Source organism: Opisthorchis viverrini (genome assembly GCF_000715545.1).
Source record: "Opisthorchis viverrini unplaced genomic scaffold opera_v5_49, whole genome shotgun sequence".
In the NCBI taxonomy this organism is placed as follows: domain Eukaryota; kingdom Metazoa; phylum Platyhelminthes; class Trematoda; order Opisthorchiida; family Opisthorchiidae; genus Opisthorchis; species Opisthorchis viverrini.
Window position 1 is genome coordinate 1,847,752 of NW_008751705.1, and position 17,541 is coordinate 1,865,292.

The 17,541-nt window shown below is 44.2% G+C and overlaps 1 protein-coding gene across 1 annotated transcript in view; it reads right to left on the minus strand.

The window, feature by feature from the left end:
* Positions 1-17,541, minus strand: part of T265_03450 (hypothetical protein) — a gene marked incomplete at both ends in the record, with an annotated part of 108,787 nt that overhangs the window by 1,599 nt on the left and 89,647 nt on the right. Inside the window, 5 exons of the mRNA XM_009167934.1 lie at positions 5,523-5,697; positions 7,641-7,782; positions 12,064-12,317; positions 14,584-14,871; positions 15,901-16,042. Coding sequence (XP_009166198.1) covers positions 5,523-5,697; positions 7,641-7,782; positions 12,064-12,317; positions 14,584-14,871; positions 15,901-16,042 — 1,001 coding nt within the window. The remainder of the gene's footprint in view (positions 1-5,522; positions 5,698-7,640; positions 7,783-12,063; positions 12,318-14,583; positions 14,872-15,900; positions 16,043-17,541) is intronic.

Sequence of the window (17,541 nt, forward strand, 5' to 3'; positions counted from 1 at the left end):
TAATGCCAATTATGACATCATTTTCCAGACTCACTGAGTTACATTGCTTGCAAAGATTTGGGTTACAGTAGTTTTAATGAAGTCTTGCGTTGAAAAAAAAACAGTCTGATTTAACAACGCCTTGTCATAAGGGGGGTGAAATTTTCGTAAACTGCTGTCAAGGTTGAATGCTGGGCGGGTAGGTCTGTAAGATTTTGTCAGTGAAGCTCCCTTTAGATGTATGTAATCGTTTAGGAGATAGTTCCAGTTTGAAATCGAAAGACTTTTTCCCATTTGTTAGTCGTCTTCTTGAGAAATTAGTCAAATTCAGCCTACAAGATCTGTTCCGATTTGATATGGGATATAAACCTTGGGGCCAGTTGAAGACATGTTCTAAAAACGGTTCATTATATATTACGCTTGGCTAGGACTTATCTGTGGATGTATCGCACCGTTGGGTGTTAGTTGCCTCATTTGGCCGCAACACAACGCGGTCATGGACCATATTGGCGCTTTTGGCGAATAGATAATAAAGGAATTAATAAGTTCGGACCGTTCGATTAAGTAGACATTTAAAGCAGTGTAATGGTCTTCCGTCCAAGGTATGCTCAGTTGGCAATGTGCCAGAACATTGGGAGGTCGGTGTGCCAGTTGTTCGTTCACAAGATCGCTGACCTGATTGCCGAGTTTGACAAATTTCTCGTGAACGCTCGGTTAAAGGGGAGCTTGGTGGAGTGGTTTGTCTGTTATACACAGCTTCTCATGTGTCAGGGCATATTTACACTGAACGGATATACGAAAGATGTTCGACCCCCATCTACCAATTTACAGTACAGTTGCTTGATTCCAGTTTGGTGGAACTTCGGGACGTTCAAAATAGACTCTATAACTGGACGAATATGAGGTCTTCCCAAGTACTTTCTCCTTTGCACACTATTTTGGTCTTGACGGGAGACTTAACTGTCCAAGGCCGCCTCATGTTTCATTTGCTACGATGTATATCGCAGTATGCCGTCTAAATGTAGTACACTATCAACAGGGTCATGCGGCACATTTAGATGAATAGCAGCATCATGAACGAGAGATTCAGCTGAACTGAATTAGGTCGGTTGCAAGAATAAATACACAGTCAACTTTGTGAGGCATTTGCTGAATAATGGGTGGGTACTTTTCGAACGTTTCCAAACAGCAACCAAATGAGGAAACTTGTTTGTTTCTGGCCTGTTATTTGAACCACTTTAATTGAAGTGGACTGGTTGAACTCGGGATGTGTTAATCAAAACGCGATCGGTGGTTCGGTTCAGCCTAAATTTGACTTGAAACCACTAAGCGAGGCAAAAGAAATTTGCCTACAGCCCACCACACGTCGGGACATGGGTATGAACGGTGTGACATACTTTGTGCAACATAATGGCTATGGCGTTTGTAAGACAGCCAGATACTCAGAGCGTCAGTACAAAACATAACCCCTGTTGGGCCCAAAGACATAACGAGGAAGTATCCAGGACACTGAATCGGAATACTGATTACAAGATTTAACGGACCTATCTCGATACAAGTTGTCTACCACGACGTGACTGCAACGGGACTTCATCAGAAGGGTCATGTAAAATACGGTTTTGGATAACAGCTCACTTCACCACAGGAGATTTTAGCCCGATTTTGTGTTCATTCCAGTGCCCCCAGAGTGGACGCATCTGTGGAAGCCGACCTGTCGATTTGTTCTACTACTTACAAATTGCAAGTAGTTAAGAGACAAGCATTTGCTAGCCTATGCCGTGCCGAGAGCGGTGGACAGAGACAATTGGCGAATGCCGTGTTTGTGCAGACGAGTAAGGTAAAGCGAATCTTTGTGTATCCTAGGTTGAATTTTAACCGTGTACAGGTACGCAAGTAACTCATCTTCCTACTATTACCGGGAAGGTGGATATTTCCATATTTCTTCAAACCAGCATTGGTTACGTAGGTCTGATTGCTGGTTACTGGTTGCTCGAACAGGTGGCAGTGTGCTGCTCATAGTTAATAGTTCGTCTTTCTGTAACAACCCATAAAGCGATAAGAATTCACCGTCTGTCCAAACCATCAAAATGTTTGGATATTTCCACCTTGGATAGTTCTGCAACACATCACCGTGCGCCCTGCGTTAATATTAGTGGTTCACTCGATGTAGCTTACTACTTCTCAACTGATGAGGTTTCCTTTCTTTTCCTATTTGAAGAAAATGTCACGGCGACACCAGCTTCCGTGGAACCAGTTCCGGGATGCTGTGACCCGTGCTCCTACATCTAGTTCCTGAATATGCCAAGCTGTTGGCTTGATAGATGAGTGACATTCGACGGGCAAGATGTCAAAGAGCTCGCGTATTGCTGATTTTAACTGCCGAAGAGAGCCTTTATAAAAGTAACCTGTGTGTACATGCTCATCAGCTCAACAGAATACAGCATTTCTTGAGTCCTACTTTCCGGATAACCCTAACTGCATTTTCGTCTACTTGCAACTACCTAGAAAACAAAAGACATTTGTCAAGAAGGTCAGATTCCCGAAAATAATCCCAGACTGTCCAAAATCTATCGAGACATTCAAACACAGCGAAAACTGCAGCAGAAAGGCCGTCGACAATTACGGCCAGAACAGCCAGCTTCCGATTCGACGAGTGGTCAACAAGTTCAGCGACGGCTGACGATGATGAATGCTCAGCCAAAACCAATCAGACAGTCCGGATTCAAGGTCGAAATTGCGCGATGCCCTTTGTAATTATTACAATAAGACTGTCATCTTCCTTCCGGCACTAAGGTACTGGTTCGAGGACAGCAGTTGGTTACGACAATATTCGGTCTGCTGTTTATCAGGCTGCCGAAGAACCACTCTCCGTTAGTTGCGGTAAGCAGTTTTTGTGATTCAAGAGGAAAAACATCAAACTCCGTCTCAACCGGTTCACAATGATTTGTGTGGCTAGCCTTTGGAATAATTAGCTTGAACAATTCACCCCTGCGGCGATGATAAGTGTGTTGAATAAAAATAAAACTCTTTGCTACATTGACGCTTATGGTTCCGTGATTGAAATGCATCAATTTGATTATTCCATTAATGTACCGACTCCATCGCTTAGTTCGCCATGGATTGACGATGCCTGTTGTAGTATGCAACTTCTAATGGTGCAGCCGCTTAGATGAAAGATACGGCCAAGAATAGGGAAAGCACGGCACTGTGGTAAAATTTGAAAGACCTTCCTTGCTTTCCTGATGGGTCGCACCGGTATCGCAGTTGTGATGACCAGTCGTATTCCATTGTGCTTAGGCAGGCTGATAATATGCAAAAAGCCTGTGCACGTTCGTCCGTCAATCTTATTCTCTCGGGTTTACATCAACACCAAGGGAACACGATATCTGGGTCCGCGCAAGCCGCCTGGGGCTGTCGAACTATGTGGAGGCATCGAGTGCTCCGAACATTCATTCGTTCCAATTGGCTGGCTATTAGGAAACGTGTTGGCCAACTAAAATTCATCCGTTGGAGCACTCTACTTGGAGGAATGGGATTCGATGGACTCATACTCTTATTGATTCAGACTCGTTTGACCTCACCTGCTAGAACGAGTGTCATACAGCTAACCTACCAATACATGGCGACCGTGTGGATGGACGTGATAAGTTTTACCGCAATGGAAATACTGTGATCGGAATGAGCCACCTCATGGATTGTTTGTGGACATCATCAGAGACCGACTCAATCAACATAGAAACATGGAAGCTTGGTGGTCCAAACAAATGTATCAACTTCATCAAAGGCTTTCAGACTGGGATGAAACCTTGGATGAAGACCAGTGGAACTACCTCGATCGATTTCGCAATGGATACCGGAATGAAGCAGGACTATGTTCATGACTTAGCCATTTACAGTCTCTATCTAACAACCATTTGCGCAGAGGCGCTCTACCATTGCGACCTTGGTGTACCAATTCAATACCGACCGGAGGCTTATGTGCTAAATTCGAAGCATTTGCTGATGAAAACACGGTTGATTTCAACGTCCGCATGCAGCTTTTTGCATATAGAAATGATTTCGGGCGTCAATAATAGTGTTCGGATGCTTTGGTTGATGAAAAAAAACCGGTCGACCTATCTTCCATTCAAAGTCCAAGAAACCGAATAAGTAAGAGGAAAGCTGTCAAAATACAGTGAAACCGAAGTGAAAGCTAGAGCTACTGTTTGCCACTTGCAACTGACGATGATGCTACACTGACTGTTGACACGTAGTGAGTGGTCCGGCAGTTTCCAAAGCATCACAGCAAAATAGCTTACACCGTTTGCAATTCACTAGCATTACGGCCGCAACTAACCTGAGACACGCCCTAAATTCACAAAAAAACTTGGTCTTCTTGCAAACTTTCATTCACCTAATCGAAGGTGGACAGCCACGTGTCGTCCCATTGATTCATCTGGCTAACTGTTTTCGGACGCATATACCGGATGAACAGTGTTCATTTGACAGAATCTAGCACAGGGTTCACTTGCCTGGTTGGGTGTTCACAGGTGATTTTACCGCCATAACTAAGTAGCTGGGGGACACGAATCCAAAAGATCACATCTGAATCACAACTTGAGATCACTGATTTCAATTGAGAAACGGAATATGGGAAGAACCATCCTGTAGTTTGAGTGTTCCAAACTTAAGCTAAGCGCTTCATTTTGGCATTTCGAAATAACCAATCATCGATTCAAACCAACCCCAGACGATGCAAATTTTCATGTTTGACACAGTTCTTTTACCTTTCTGACGCAATTGTGCCGGTGAGTCCACACCAAAGGGAACAGGAACGGGTTTCGGACAAGCCAGTGACATCGCCAAGGGTGAACAGATTCGCCTGTTCAGACCAGGTAATACCGGTGCGCCCGATTTGTGCTGATGGAGCGCACCTGACACGCTTCCAGAGTTTGAACCATGACAGTTAGGGGCATGCACTATTGATAGGCTCAAATAAGCTCAGTGTTTCCCACGTGCAGAATGGACCAACCAGAACAATGGCACCCGAACAGAAAGAGGACTGTTCAAACGGAAATGATTTGAAAGTGAATTCCACAAATCTCACAAACGCCTGAAAGTGACAGAGATTTTGTGACAAAACACCCATCGATTAAGCCCTTCTTCACTTCCAAAAATTAGTCAGTTGTGCCGCGATATCGAAAGCTGTCTGACAGGTAAGAATGCGCTGCAAATATGTATAAGAGAGATCTGTTAGTGGGCAGATGGCAGATGTACGGCTTTTCGTTTCACTTCTTTCAGCAACCAATTGATATTCTCGCCGGTTGTAACTGTTATATTTGAGCATAGTGCATGGACAAATAGGAGAATCAAGAGTTCACGATTCGACAGAGTCAAACATCGCCCTACTTCTAATCGACCGCTTTTGTAGAAACATAACTCACGTCATTCAATACAATGTATTGCCAATTCGGAGGCAAGCATGGGTATAGAAATGACTATACAAACCATAATAAGGCGAGGGAAAGCTATGGACGGTTATTGAGATGCGGCCCGAACCGAACCGTCGATTGAAGTTGCCGTCACCGTGCCATCTTCCAGATTCTGTTGTTGTGACTGGCGGATCTTGCGCCACGAGTAGGCTTCTGTCTTAGCCTGTATTGTATCCCAATGCTTCCCGAAGGCATACTTATAATAGGGCACATAGTACGATAGCCGTGGCAAATCACTGAATCTGAACTGAAGACAAGAGGAAAAAAGGGAGAAAGGAGGGAAATAATGTACAGACGGTTGGTGTTCACAAAAGCAGTATTTCCCAGGTTTTGGGAGATATGGAGATATGGATAAAAAAGAGTTTATCTTCGACGGTTACAGAAAAGGGTGATGGCACTCGACTACCTAGAAGTCCAATTTGATTAATGGATCAATCATTTTCCTAGTGAAGCAAATCTGTTCGACATAGACTTCAATGCACTGACCACTTGTCCTATGTGAATTGCGTCCGCAGATAAACTGAAGCGAGTTCATGCAATATAACCTTAGCTGACAAAACGGCTGCTCAAGAGCCGATTGGGCCAAAAAGCGCCGGTTGCACAGAAGTTTGAAACCCATCGGTCAACAAAAGGTCGCGTACTGCCAATTACACCACTGATTCATCGTCCTTTCAAGACGTGACAAATGGATTAAAATTCGGTTTGTAGTAAAATATATTGCGCACTCTTGTGGTCCTCGATCAGGTACACAACTACTGGACTGCGGAACACAATTCATCCAGATGATCAGATTCATGGGAAGAGAGTTTGATAACGCCGGATCTAGAACTGTACTGGTGGTGGTGGTACTACTTTCTGGTCACGGTTCGACAGTGACGGAATGATGGAAGATGAACATGCTGTTGACCAATGCAGTGAACAGCGAGCTCAAGCGGAAAAGTGAGTTTATGGATAATGATACATGGAGGGCGAACGAATTTAGGAAGGGTCAGATGGAATCAGCCCGTACCGAAAACCCTTTACACGTAACGCATCGATGGCTCCAGAAAACGACTGACCAGGCGGAACGAACACGAATTTAATTGTACCAATTTTTTCGCTACTTACAAAGTGCTAGTAACATGATCGTAAAATGCTTGTGGTGAGACTGATGGAGTCGGCACCGACGTCACGCCGGTAGTTCTCTTCCAGTCCTGGGACGACTATTCTGTTAAATTCACAGTTTATGAGAAGAACGCATATCCTTGGATGTGTGACGTATTGATTTAAGAACATACGACATTCGACAAATCCCGCAACCACATAAGTAACTTAGCGAAATAGTCCAGCCTTGTATTTTCCCCTTAGCACATGACCGAAGACCATTCACCTCAGCAGATACACTACAAAATGAAGAAAATATTTCCCCTCCTCTACTTATTCTGCACAAATAATGCGAATTCGGTTGGATTCCGTCACCGATGGAGCTCTAAAGAACATCCAAACAACGAAGTAAAACGTGAATGAGAAACCTGTGTTGAATTTGAAGGTTTTTGTGAGGAATTAGGAAATATTGTACAACCGGCGTGCTATTTTGGAGGGACGACTGAATCCAAGGTCTTGAAACAACCCTCTTTGAGATCCTGAGTTTCTTTGCGCGTCGAGAACCATTGGTATAGCACGGTTTAGAGATCCAATGTGTTCTTCGAGTGAGAACCAGTGATAAACCCAAAATAAATCGATACGACCTGCAAATATACTGGGCTGTATTTGACAGCAAGCGCTAAGCGTATGTTGTCCCGGTAGCGGTTACGCGCTGACTTCGCACGTAATACGTCCAGTTCTAATCCAAAGATATGTATGGTCGATGAGTGAGTGAGATAACCCAACAATGGTTTCAACCTGCACGTCGACCTGTGTTAAAAAACTGAAAGGTGGTCTGTAACTGTTTGAATTCTATTGGGATTCAGCAACAGTGAGTAGTCATCGAGTCTCCAGGACGACGAAATTGCAACCTTCCGGATGAGAGTCTGGAAGCCCGGATAAAGATAGATTATCATCAGTGTAATCAGATGGGATAGATTACCATTAAACTTGCAATGCGAAGAAATCTCCTCCCTGACAAGCGGAAGCCTGGAGGTATCTACACAATAAATTTGGAGTTTCATAAAAAAAACACCAATGAAAATGATGAACGTGGTTGTAGCGTACCTTCAAGAAGTCGAATGCAACGGCGACGTTGGGTCGAAATTCGTCAATCGACGGCAATCGTCCATAACGTTGACTGAAGTGAGTGAGCATGATCGCCGCAGCTTCCATTTCCTTGCCTATTCGAATGGCAGTACTAAAGGTGCTGGAATCGTGAGTGATAAAGATCAAAAGTTGAAAATTTGCAATATGTGGAAGCATCATTCTCCACAAGAGTTGAATGAAGCAAGTATCCACTGATGTATATACCGCCAACTCTGTGCCCTTACGAAGATCGATTACACGCTGTCCATCCAACTGGGTATAATTGGTGTAAAGGATAACGCAACAAGCCATTGTAATTTGAAACAAGAATCCATCAATTTGAGTCACGCGATTGCACTGCGCTGTCAAGCGCACGTTAACATGCTGCCACATTAAATAAACCATAAAATGGGTCTAAAAATATACTAACTAGTATTTAGTGACGGATGGTTTCGACTTCCCGGGGCTAGATCACAAACAAGAACAGTCATCATCCCACATTTAAACTAAGGATTAACAGGTGGAATACTTGACACAAACCGCCCAAGAATATCAGCAGCCTCGGCACGTGATTTGAGAAGCATTAGTGATTAGTTCGGTGTGTTAGGAATGGCAAGATAAAACTAGCAGATTGGTTTTGTGACACGATCTTAGTACACCTGAAAATCTGATAGGTCAGGATGAATAAAACCCCGAAGGGATTACTGGATTCAACCGTCGACCGGTTGTCGAAGGGAATCTCAGGACTTAGATGACAAATAAATAATTAGCACTCAAGGCCTATCGGATCACTGGTTTGGCGAAGGTAGCCGAAGTTTCGATAATTACAGGCTCTGATGTGCAGCCTGAATGAGATACCAGAACTGAGATAGCCCCAAATTGCCAAAGACTAAACAGAAGCGATCACAACCTGAGTTTGATTCGAACCACAGGCCTTGACTGCTTGAACGTTGGGCTACCTCGGGCGCTTGTGCTTCACAGTCATAGTTTACTTCAGACCCTTTTGGTTTGGTGCCTTGATACCATAACCTTAAATGAAAATTTGTGGTTGGGGAGTAGAAAAACCCATAGTGGAAAACAGAGTTGGACCGGTCGATATGAAGATATGCTAGAAGCTCGTTGTTACGTTTAGGGAATACAATATGGAAGTACAATATAGCAGTAGAGTATAGTATGGCACAAGAAAGTCGCAGTATGCCTCCACACGAACTCCGCACCCACACTCCCAAGGGCACAGCACATGGTCAAACGTCTAGGTGACTGATCTGGGGAACAGAATAGTTGTTTAGGCCTGTCGGAATCGAAATGCAGTGGCAACAAATAAAAAAAAATATCCAGTGTATCTGCAAACATTCCTTCCAGAAACTGCATCAGCGACACCTCTGTTAATTTTCTACAACAGTCAAAACGAGTCGCCTTTGAAGTCGTCTACCAATGAATAGTCCGACTGTTCTAAAGTTTTGAGCTGTTAAATACTATTGGTCACCTAAATCAAGTTATTCTGGTGCTGCGGATGAACGATAGGTTTTTTCTGGACATTTTTGAATGTTTGAACACATTCTCATTTGAACGAGAATTACGAATGAAGGTAAAAACCTATTAATCTAGATTTCAAATGACGAGAATAAGTGAAAAGGATGAAGAACGGACCTAATTCTTTGACTCGATCTAATAAAAACGAACGAAAAGAATTAACCACCTAGTGTTAGTTGTCTCCGCACTGTAACGATCTGTCGATTCGACATGGATGCCCACAAGGTAGACACACGCGAATGAACTTCTCACTGAAGTCAAAAGGCGGGGAATCGTGGAAACTTTCATCCGGGCGAGAATGCCACACAGACACCGTCCAAGTAGGGTAACGTAATACAGATAAATTTACGAGAAATACACTCATCTGCAAATCAATTTGGTTTTGACGGGAGACTCAATTGAATCTCTCGTTTATGACGTTCTCCAGATGAAGGTGCTGCACACCGGCCGCCTCACGATTGCGTTGGCACGATATTCGAGATATCGGTGCATATATTCATAAGGGGGAACCTCCCCACCAGTTTGCTGAAATCTATTTCACAGCTCACGACCGGTTTTGCCCTTCCATTTCGGGCTCATCAGGAATTCGCACTCCCCGAGTTTCCGTCAACCCGATCATCTAATTGAAACAAAATTTGCACTGTTTTCGAGAAACACACTCAACTGCAAGTCTATTTGATTTACACGGCAGACCCAAATGAAACTCTCGTTTATGATGTTCTCTAGATGAATGTGCTGCACACAGGCCGCCTCATGATTCCGTTGTCACGATATTCGAGATATCGAAGTATATTTTCATAAAGGATGCTACGCCCAACATTGGTGAATTCTCTTTGACATCCCACGACCTGTTTCGCCCATCCACCTCGGGCTCGTCAGGTAGGCGCTGTCCCCTAGTTTCCGTCAACGTTATCATCTACTTGAACCCAAATTGCACTGTTTTCGAGAAATACACTCATCTACAAATCAATTTGGTTTTCACGGGAGACTCAATTGAATCTCTCGTTTATGACGTTCTCCAGCTGAATGTGCTGCACAAAGGCCGCCTCATGTTTCAGTTGGTACGATATTCGAGATATCGCAGTATATTTTCATAAAGCAAATTTAGTCTTTCTTTTAACAGCTAGCTGAAACATGGTTTTCCAGTGGTCGGAGTTATTAAGAACGACTAAAGTCAACCGAGATTGTGTCAACGACATTAATAGTTCAACATATTCTCCCTAATCTCCTCATCTGTTCGCCTGCTGGCTCTCAAGAACATTATCTGCCCTCGACTACTTTCTCCAGTGACTACAACGCTAACTTTTTATTCCCGTCCTCTAAAGCCCTAGGAGTCGCAAAAGTTTTCCAGGGTTCGGGAAAAAGCCCGGTTTCGGTGGTATCAAACCTAAAGCAGATATGAATTTAGAGGGCAGATCAGACAGGGTAAAATAAGGATGAGAAGGTCTCCAGATCGCCTCCAGCCTATACGGGGGAAAACCGAACAACTGCTAATGAAAATAAACATGTCGCATGTAGCGAGGGGATGGAAGGGGCTAGCGGGCGCAAAATCACTGTTCGAAATGCATGTGGATTACGCTACGGACTGAAACAATAGGAATGAAAAGGAATCGCATGCTGAATAGAGCGACTCAGCCATGTGGTCAAATGATTTGCCACCTGACTATCCACATCAGATCTCGGTTAGGCCAAATCCCCTCCATGGAAGGGCTCAGTTAAAGCGGAAACTGCTCTAACTGCTGTTCGTCAGCCCTGCTGCTCGAGCTGTCCACTTCGATTACGAACAGCCAAGTACCAACACAACTTATATCCCCGCCGATCCCTCTTCTAACCACAGGACTGTGAACCCTCGAACAGAACCGAAATGAGACCTGTAAAATACATCATACTTCCCTGGACTCTGCACTGTTAGAAGCACCTTTCATGGAAAACTGTTGAAATTTTTTCGGGTGACAGAGCGCACCACATTTTTGTCCGGGTCGAAAACTTGAAACTCAAGTGGGAAGATCTTGCAATCACCGTCTTGGCGTTAAATTTGATGTAGGTGCTCCTACAGATGGGGGCGACGACTTCATTTGTTCATCAATAGTTACCGCAGAACAAGCATGTACACTGAGTGACCTGGTGCCGCCCGAACTCTAACCATTCGAGTACTCAGATCAATCTCATAGGAAAAGACCATAGATGGCGTGATGGCGATTGAGATTACTAGCGGCTCAGATTGCACAGATTACAGCTATTTTTCAGTAATTGAGTAAGTTGTTTGAAAACATGTCACCATCAAGTGGTATGATTTCATCATGAAAGCACTTTAATTTACTTCCCAAGGTTGGCGAACGGACTCACATCCAGTGGCCGTGATTCTGAAGTTAAGACAATCGCTTCTCCTTGGACGCGTGTGGGCTCATTTTATACCTGTGTTGAGGCTAGCTCCCTTAGAGCTCCGGATGCGCTGAATGCGTTAGTTCGTTTACATCCATTCACCATTTGCTGAAGCAGGGGTCTCGACTGAACATGAAAGCTGAATGTCACTGAGCGGAAGATGTTGCGCCACAACGTAGCTCATCGAAAGGCGGGATAGATATTTTCAGGCTATTCCACATACTATGACCCCAACTACTACGCAACCTCAAGCTCTGTACCTCAGTTAAGGCGGTTGCATTAAATTCCGCCGAGGACAACGTAAAAAGGCTCCTTTTTTAACGCCTATTCAACGAAAGATACAGTGATAAACCGGAATACGAACAGTCTGCGAAGATTTTGCTTACTGACTTTACCGGTGAATTCCTTATTAGCCATAAGGAGAAAAGGAAGACACACAGAAAGTAAAAATACAAAGTGAAGTTTATCGCAAATGCGGTTCACATACCTGTGTTTTGTTTTATCCGCTAAGTCTTGATGTTCATCAATCATTGTGGCTTCATGAATGAGCAGATCACACGGACGACCTGCCTCGGCTAATTCAGGACATTCGGGTGTGTCACCCGAATAGACGAGACTCCATTTAAGAGGATGGTGTTGTTTTTCAGTATCAGTATGCTCATTGTCCACAGAACCAAAGCGTTGGCCACAAAGTTTGTAAGCCCACGAAGTATTAGTGTGGGGAACTTTGATTGGATAGACCTGGATGGAAGGCGACATGTGGACGAGTGAGATAACTTCTCAATTATGAATCAAAATCGGTCAAAGTTTTGTCGATTGGTCAGTAGGTCCCGAAATAAGTCTCGAGCGTGCTAGTACATATTCATCAACAAGTAACAACAAAACAAGGAAACCGAACCGATCACCTGCTACAGCATCGTCTACGATGAAGAGATCGGTTACTTTGCTGATTAATTAAGAGAACGGAAAGAACACCCTAGTGCTTTTGAGGCACAAAACAACACGATGGAGTACGAGTTCGGACTTCAAAGAAGACACGGAATACCCTGGCCTCACCGTTTGTATATTAGCAGGCACGATCGTTGATTAATACAGTCTGGAGTCTGCCAGGGATGTATACAGAAAACATGGATCTAATTCCGTGATTACTTCTTTCGATGACAGTTTAAACAAAAGCCTAAGTTCATAGGTGCACCTCGACTTGCTATAGAAGATCCTAAACATATAACGTTTTAGAAACGTTATCTAATCAGCTTGAAACAGTAGTGCCAACTTCAACAGCGACGTTAGCAAATTAAGTGGTCATCCCAGTAGTGTCCATTTTGAAAAAAATCAAGGGAAATCCGAGACTTAGTGACCATAACACTGACAAACGAGAGTAGCGAAGCATGAAGACGGGCTAAAGACGACTATACAGCCAAGAATACACCTGTGAGTCAGTGACCATTCTTAACTTCATTAAATGGACATAGAAGAGAATGGGGTTTGAAATATCCCGGACACGAAACAAAGTAAACATAACACAGACGGATATTCATTGAGTGTTTGAACTATCATCTAAAACAGCAGCACTTCCGATGTAACTTATGACAACGAGCTCCAGTTTATTTCTCCTCATTGGGGAGATTGAACTCAAATCAATGGTTCTGGTGTGACGGACCACCAGTATTCTGACCAAAACTACCATGAATTAGAAGTAGTATTAATTACTGAGAGAAATTTTCAATTGCCGATTTGCTGAAGCAGATGACCTGCTCCTTCTAACAAAAGTCAGGGATGGCGATTTATCAGCGTGGGACTATGATGGGGTTAGGCCACACATACGCCTGGATACCTCATTTACTACTTCGAGATGTGTGACTTTCCTCCAAAAAAGACATATTACAACGACAAAATTAACAGTAAACAAACGTTCAGCTGTAACAACCCTTCGGTGCCTAGCTGCCATGTCACCCAAAGGAAGCACGAAGACAGAGATACTGCCAGGTTACCCAGGCGCAGACAGGAGCAACCTAGATGCCGAGGTTGGGTTCGAACCCAAAACCTCCCGGTCAGTAAGTGCACGCCTTAACCAACTTGTTAGCTAGCCACTAGACACTTTAGATGTGACTCAGAACTGTCGCCAGGTAACAAGTTGCAGTTAGCGCACACTGTGGATTTCATCTAGTAAGAAGTTCTTATTTGATTTGAAAACTATGAACCATCAATTAGGGATGTGGATCATATTTTAAATTGTCCTGCGTTCTGATCTGGCAGGATTTGAACAGAATTGGGGACATACGCGCCTCTGTACAAACCACAGATGACATTGCCTATCCACTGTGACGGCACAGATTACAAATACCAAAGAATGGCATTTTTACGAACGGAGAGACTTTTGAGGCACCGATTACTGTATAGAGGGAGAAACTGGTTTTAAGCCAAAAGATCCGGTGGTGAAACTGATAGCTCACAGAAGGCTGTTCAACCGTATTATGCGCTTCAGATAAAGGGCTGTCAGACAAACCATCTAGTGCATAGTTTGTCGGAAAATGAGGCTCCCGTGCTGAAGAAGCGCGACTACAATAAGTGAGTCACATCTAAGTCAGTGAGTTCAACAAACTAGTTAAGTCTACTCTCCCAGATAGCAACCGCTAATTCGTTCATATAGCTGTCTTCGAATTTGGTCTCAGTCAGAGCAGATCAGTGGCATGAAAACTGAACAAAGGAAACCCCAGTAGAATTCAGTCGCATGTGCTTGGGTGACGAGGGGGCAACACGGACCACACTTAAGTATCCGGAGGCTCACACAACCCAAAAGGCAGTGTATTTTGGTGCCTAAACTTTCAAAAGCTGCTCCAGTCTCGCGAAACGAACCAGGTTATCAAAAACCTAGTTGAAACGAGTTCTCATCTCCGGGTATCTTGAATGACAATCTCCAAGGTCCAAATACATATATACTTTGACGTGGCGCTGACTTTAAAAGAATGCATCTGCTAAAAAATTGAAGCACTCTCTCAGGACCAACCTCTAGTTTCAAACTTTCAAGTAGAGAGGTCCATTCAGCCACATAGGGGCCGTCTGCTCGGAGTGGACAAATGGGCGGCCTTAAATCGGGCGGGCAAGACTCGTACAGACGGGGAATAATGTACAGGGAGATCGTAGGGCCGTGTGGGAAAAGTTCGCCGAAACTAGTCATCCAACGAGCGAACGCCGCAGGGGCCAGAATTGGTAAAGTGGGGCGACCAACGTCTAGGTTAGGGAGATTCTCCGACTGGAGGGCACGAGATCGAGCCAGAGCAACTGTGAAGACACCCTGCAATGGGACAAAACGTTGTTAGTGACTATCAGTTGTTCGCTGCATAAGATGATGAATGCGGTTAACAAGAGTCAACATGGTGGCGAAATAAAGTGGTGGCCCAACTGGATTCCAGTTTATATCATTCTTCAATTAAGTTTGCTGCAGAAATGCCGCCTCATGTTTCGTCTAGCATGATACTCAAGATACCGGAGCATGGTAAAATATAGTAGAAGGCTCTTCGACAGGCCACTACCTGAGAAACTCCAAGAACGGCGAAACCGACAATGAGCTGTCAAAGAGGGTTCAGAAGCACTATAGGCAGTTTTACACTAAAAAGGGCTACTTGGTCTAGAAAGGGCACTGTGATGAAAAAATAGACGAAGCCAGCCTGTGTAGAACTACGAATTCGTCAACTCGAGGAAATTTTAATAAGAGTTTTTGATCAGATCAGTGTATATCGCATTTACGTTGCCTTTCATCTGGCGACGTGTAGAAAACCGCAAAGATGGGCGAAATTAGGTCACAGGCACGTCTGAACATCTATCGCCGAAGCCATTTACATCTAGTTTTCGAATGCTTCACCCTCAATCAGAGAGATCTTCGTCAGCCTGTTCGGGAGTTTCGCTACTTATTAGAAGAGCAATATGGACGGCAATGCATCGTAGAATACCCATCACAGATCAGCTTTGAAGATTCGGAGATCATATGAAGAATGACCTGTAGTACGCTACGAAAGACGAATGTCATGCCGGCAACCAAGCATGATCAACAAGGCTGAAGGCTGGTGCACCAGCCGCTTGCTAGGGACTCAAGAAACCAAATTTTTTGTAAAAGGGTCTGTGGAAGAAACTGCGTGATGAGGTCTGTTCGGCCGTAGTTTTCACAACAGGATCCGGTTCAAATGTGAAGCTGATTGATGCGGAAGGGGAAATGAGAAATTCGGGTTATCCATACTCACGACACAGACCGAGCCGAAAGTGACGTAGCAAAAAAAAACAGCTAAAATGAGTTTCACTCAATATAGTTGAAATGAGTTCCACTCACCCCGTGGTGATCGGCATGCATATGTGTGATCAAAATGAGCCGCAGTCGTCGCAAGATATTTGCAGCTCCATCGGCACCGTGCAGCGCGCAAAGCTGATTCAAGCTGCCCTCACCGCAGTCCAACATGATGTAGTCGTCCGGGCTAGTGACGCAAAAGCAATAGCATATGGTCAGTTCCAGGAATACGGGCACTTAGGGGCAGTTGTGGAAAGTGAACTAGGCTTCGTAGACAAGATCAGCTGGACGACCTGGTTTGGATCTCACTACAGGCGTCTTGTTATTTCAGCAACAATGACATGAAGAGTAGGAAATAACGGTCACTGGCACAAAGGAGCAAACATTCACGTTCGCACGTCTAATGAGTAAATACGAAGCCGGAATTTGCGGGTAGACAGGACTTTCGCGCATCACTGGTTTTAACGTGTCTGTCACTAGGACAGATATTGACGGTTTCGTACTGCTTAGCGCTAGAACGGTACGATTAGGAGCGCAAAGTCGAGTATCTACAGTAGTCTCGTTTTCAACGGTTCCACTCCCATCCGGGTAGGATTATTCAGAGTCGTCCACATGAAAAAGGTCACTAAGGTAGCAGAACAACCAAATGGAAACGTAGATACTGAATTCCCTTTATTCATTTCGACCACCCCAGATGGGGATAAGCTGGATTTGTAGATGTCACCTGTGAGAGTTTACTCTTTGGGAAAAAATACTACACATCAGAGTTTTGAGCATAATTCAATCACCCTTGGACTCACGGAAAACAGTTTGCCCTGGTATGTACACTGCTCACTTTCAAAAGGAAGAACATGACATTCTTTAGTTCCGAAACAAGCAGACAGTATAAGCGTCCAGTAAGACAGTCCGGTAGAAGCCACTTGTCAGGACTTGAGAGCATGCTTTTAGATTGCAGAGTAAATTTATAACGCGCGAGTTAGGTTCACCGACTAAGTTTATTTTTATGCAAGTGCGCGGTTCGGCTGTAGGTGCCCAACGGGATCTTCCATTTGTAGACTTTGTTGGCCAATCTGGGTAGCGAGGTAGGAAAAGTGTTCTCCGGAGCGACTTGATAGGTACCTTTCCGTTCTATCCACGTACTTGAACCATGAAACCGCCAGTCTAGAAATACACATACGCCTTATGAGTTTTACTACTCTTAACTATGAGAAAACCCGGTGCGCATGTCCACCAACAGGGTGTATAGGATGTAATCCTTAGACAGCAATAAACAACGGAAGAACCAGAAAGAGAGGGGACATCCAGTTAATTTTTTCGAAAAATATCTCTTTGTGGTCCTATCAAGGGTAGAAATGGCCTCGGTGCTGAAGAAGAAAGTGTATATCCACTTGGAATTCCGGGACGATGTTTAGAACTATAAAATAGTAGACGAAAGATTGTAGTACAACGCACACTTCCTGCAGTCTAAGTAGTCTGTTTGGCCAACACAACCATTGTCATCAGTTAAGGATAGTCTTACTATTCCGCCCATCTCAAATTGTTTACAAATATGAATGAACGCGTGAAAACCCAACAGTTCGCATCGCAGAACACTGCATAATCGCCGTCCAGATCAGTCAGTGTTTAGAGCGCGAATTTACTCACCGGGAGGTACGTGGTTCGAAACCGATCTCAGCCTCCAGACTT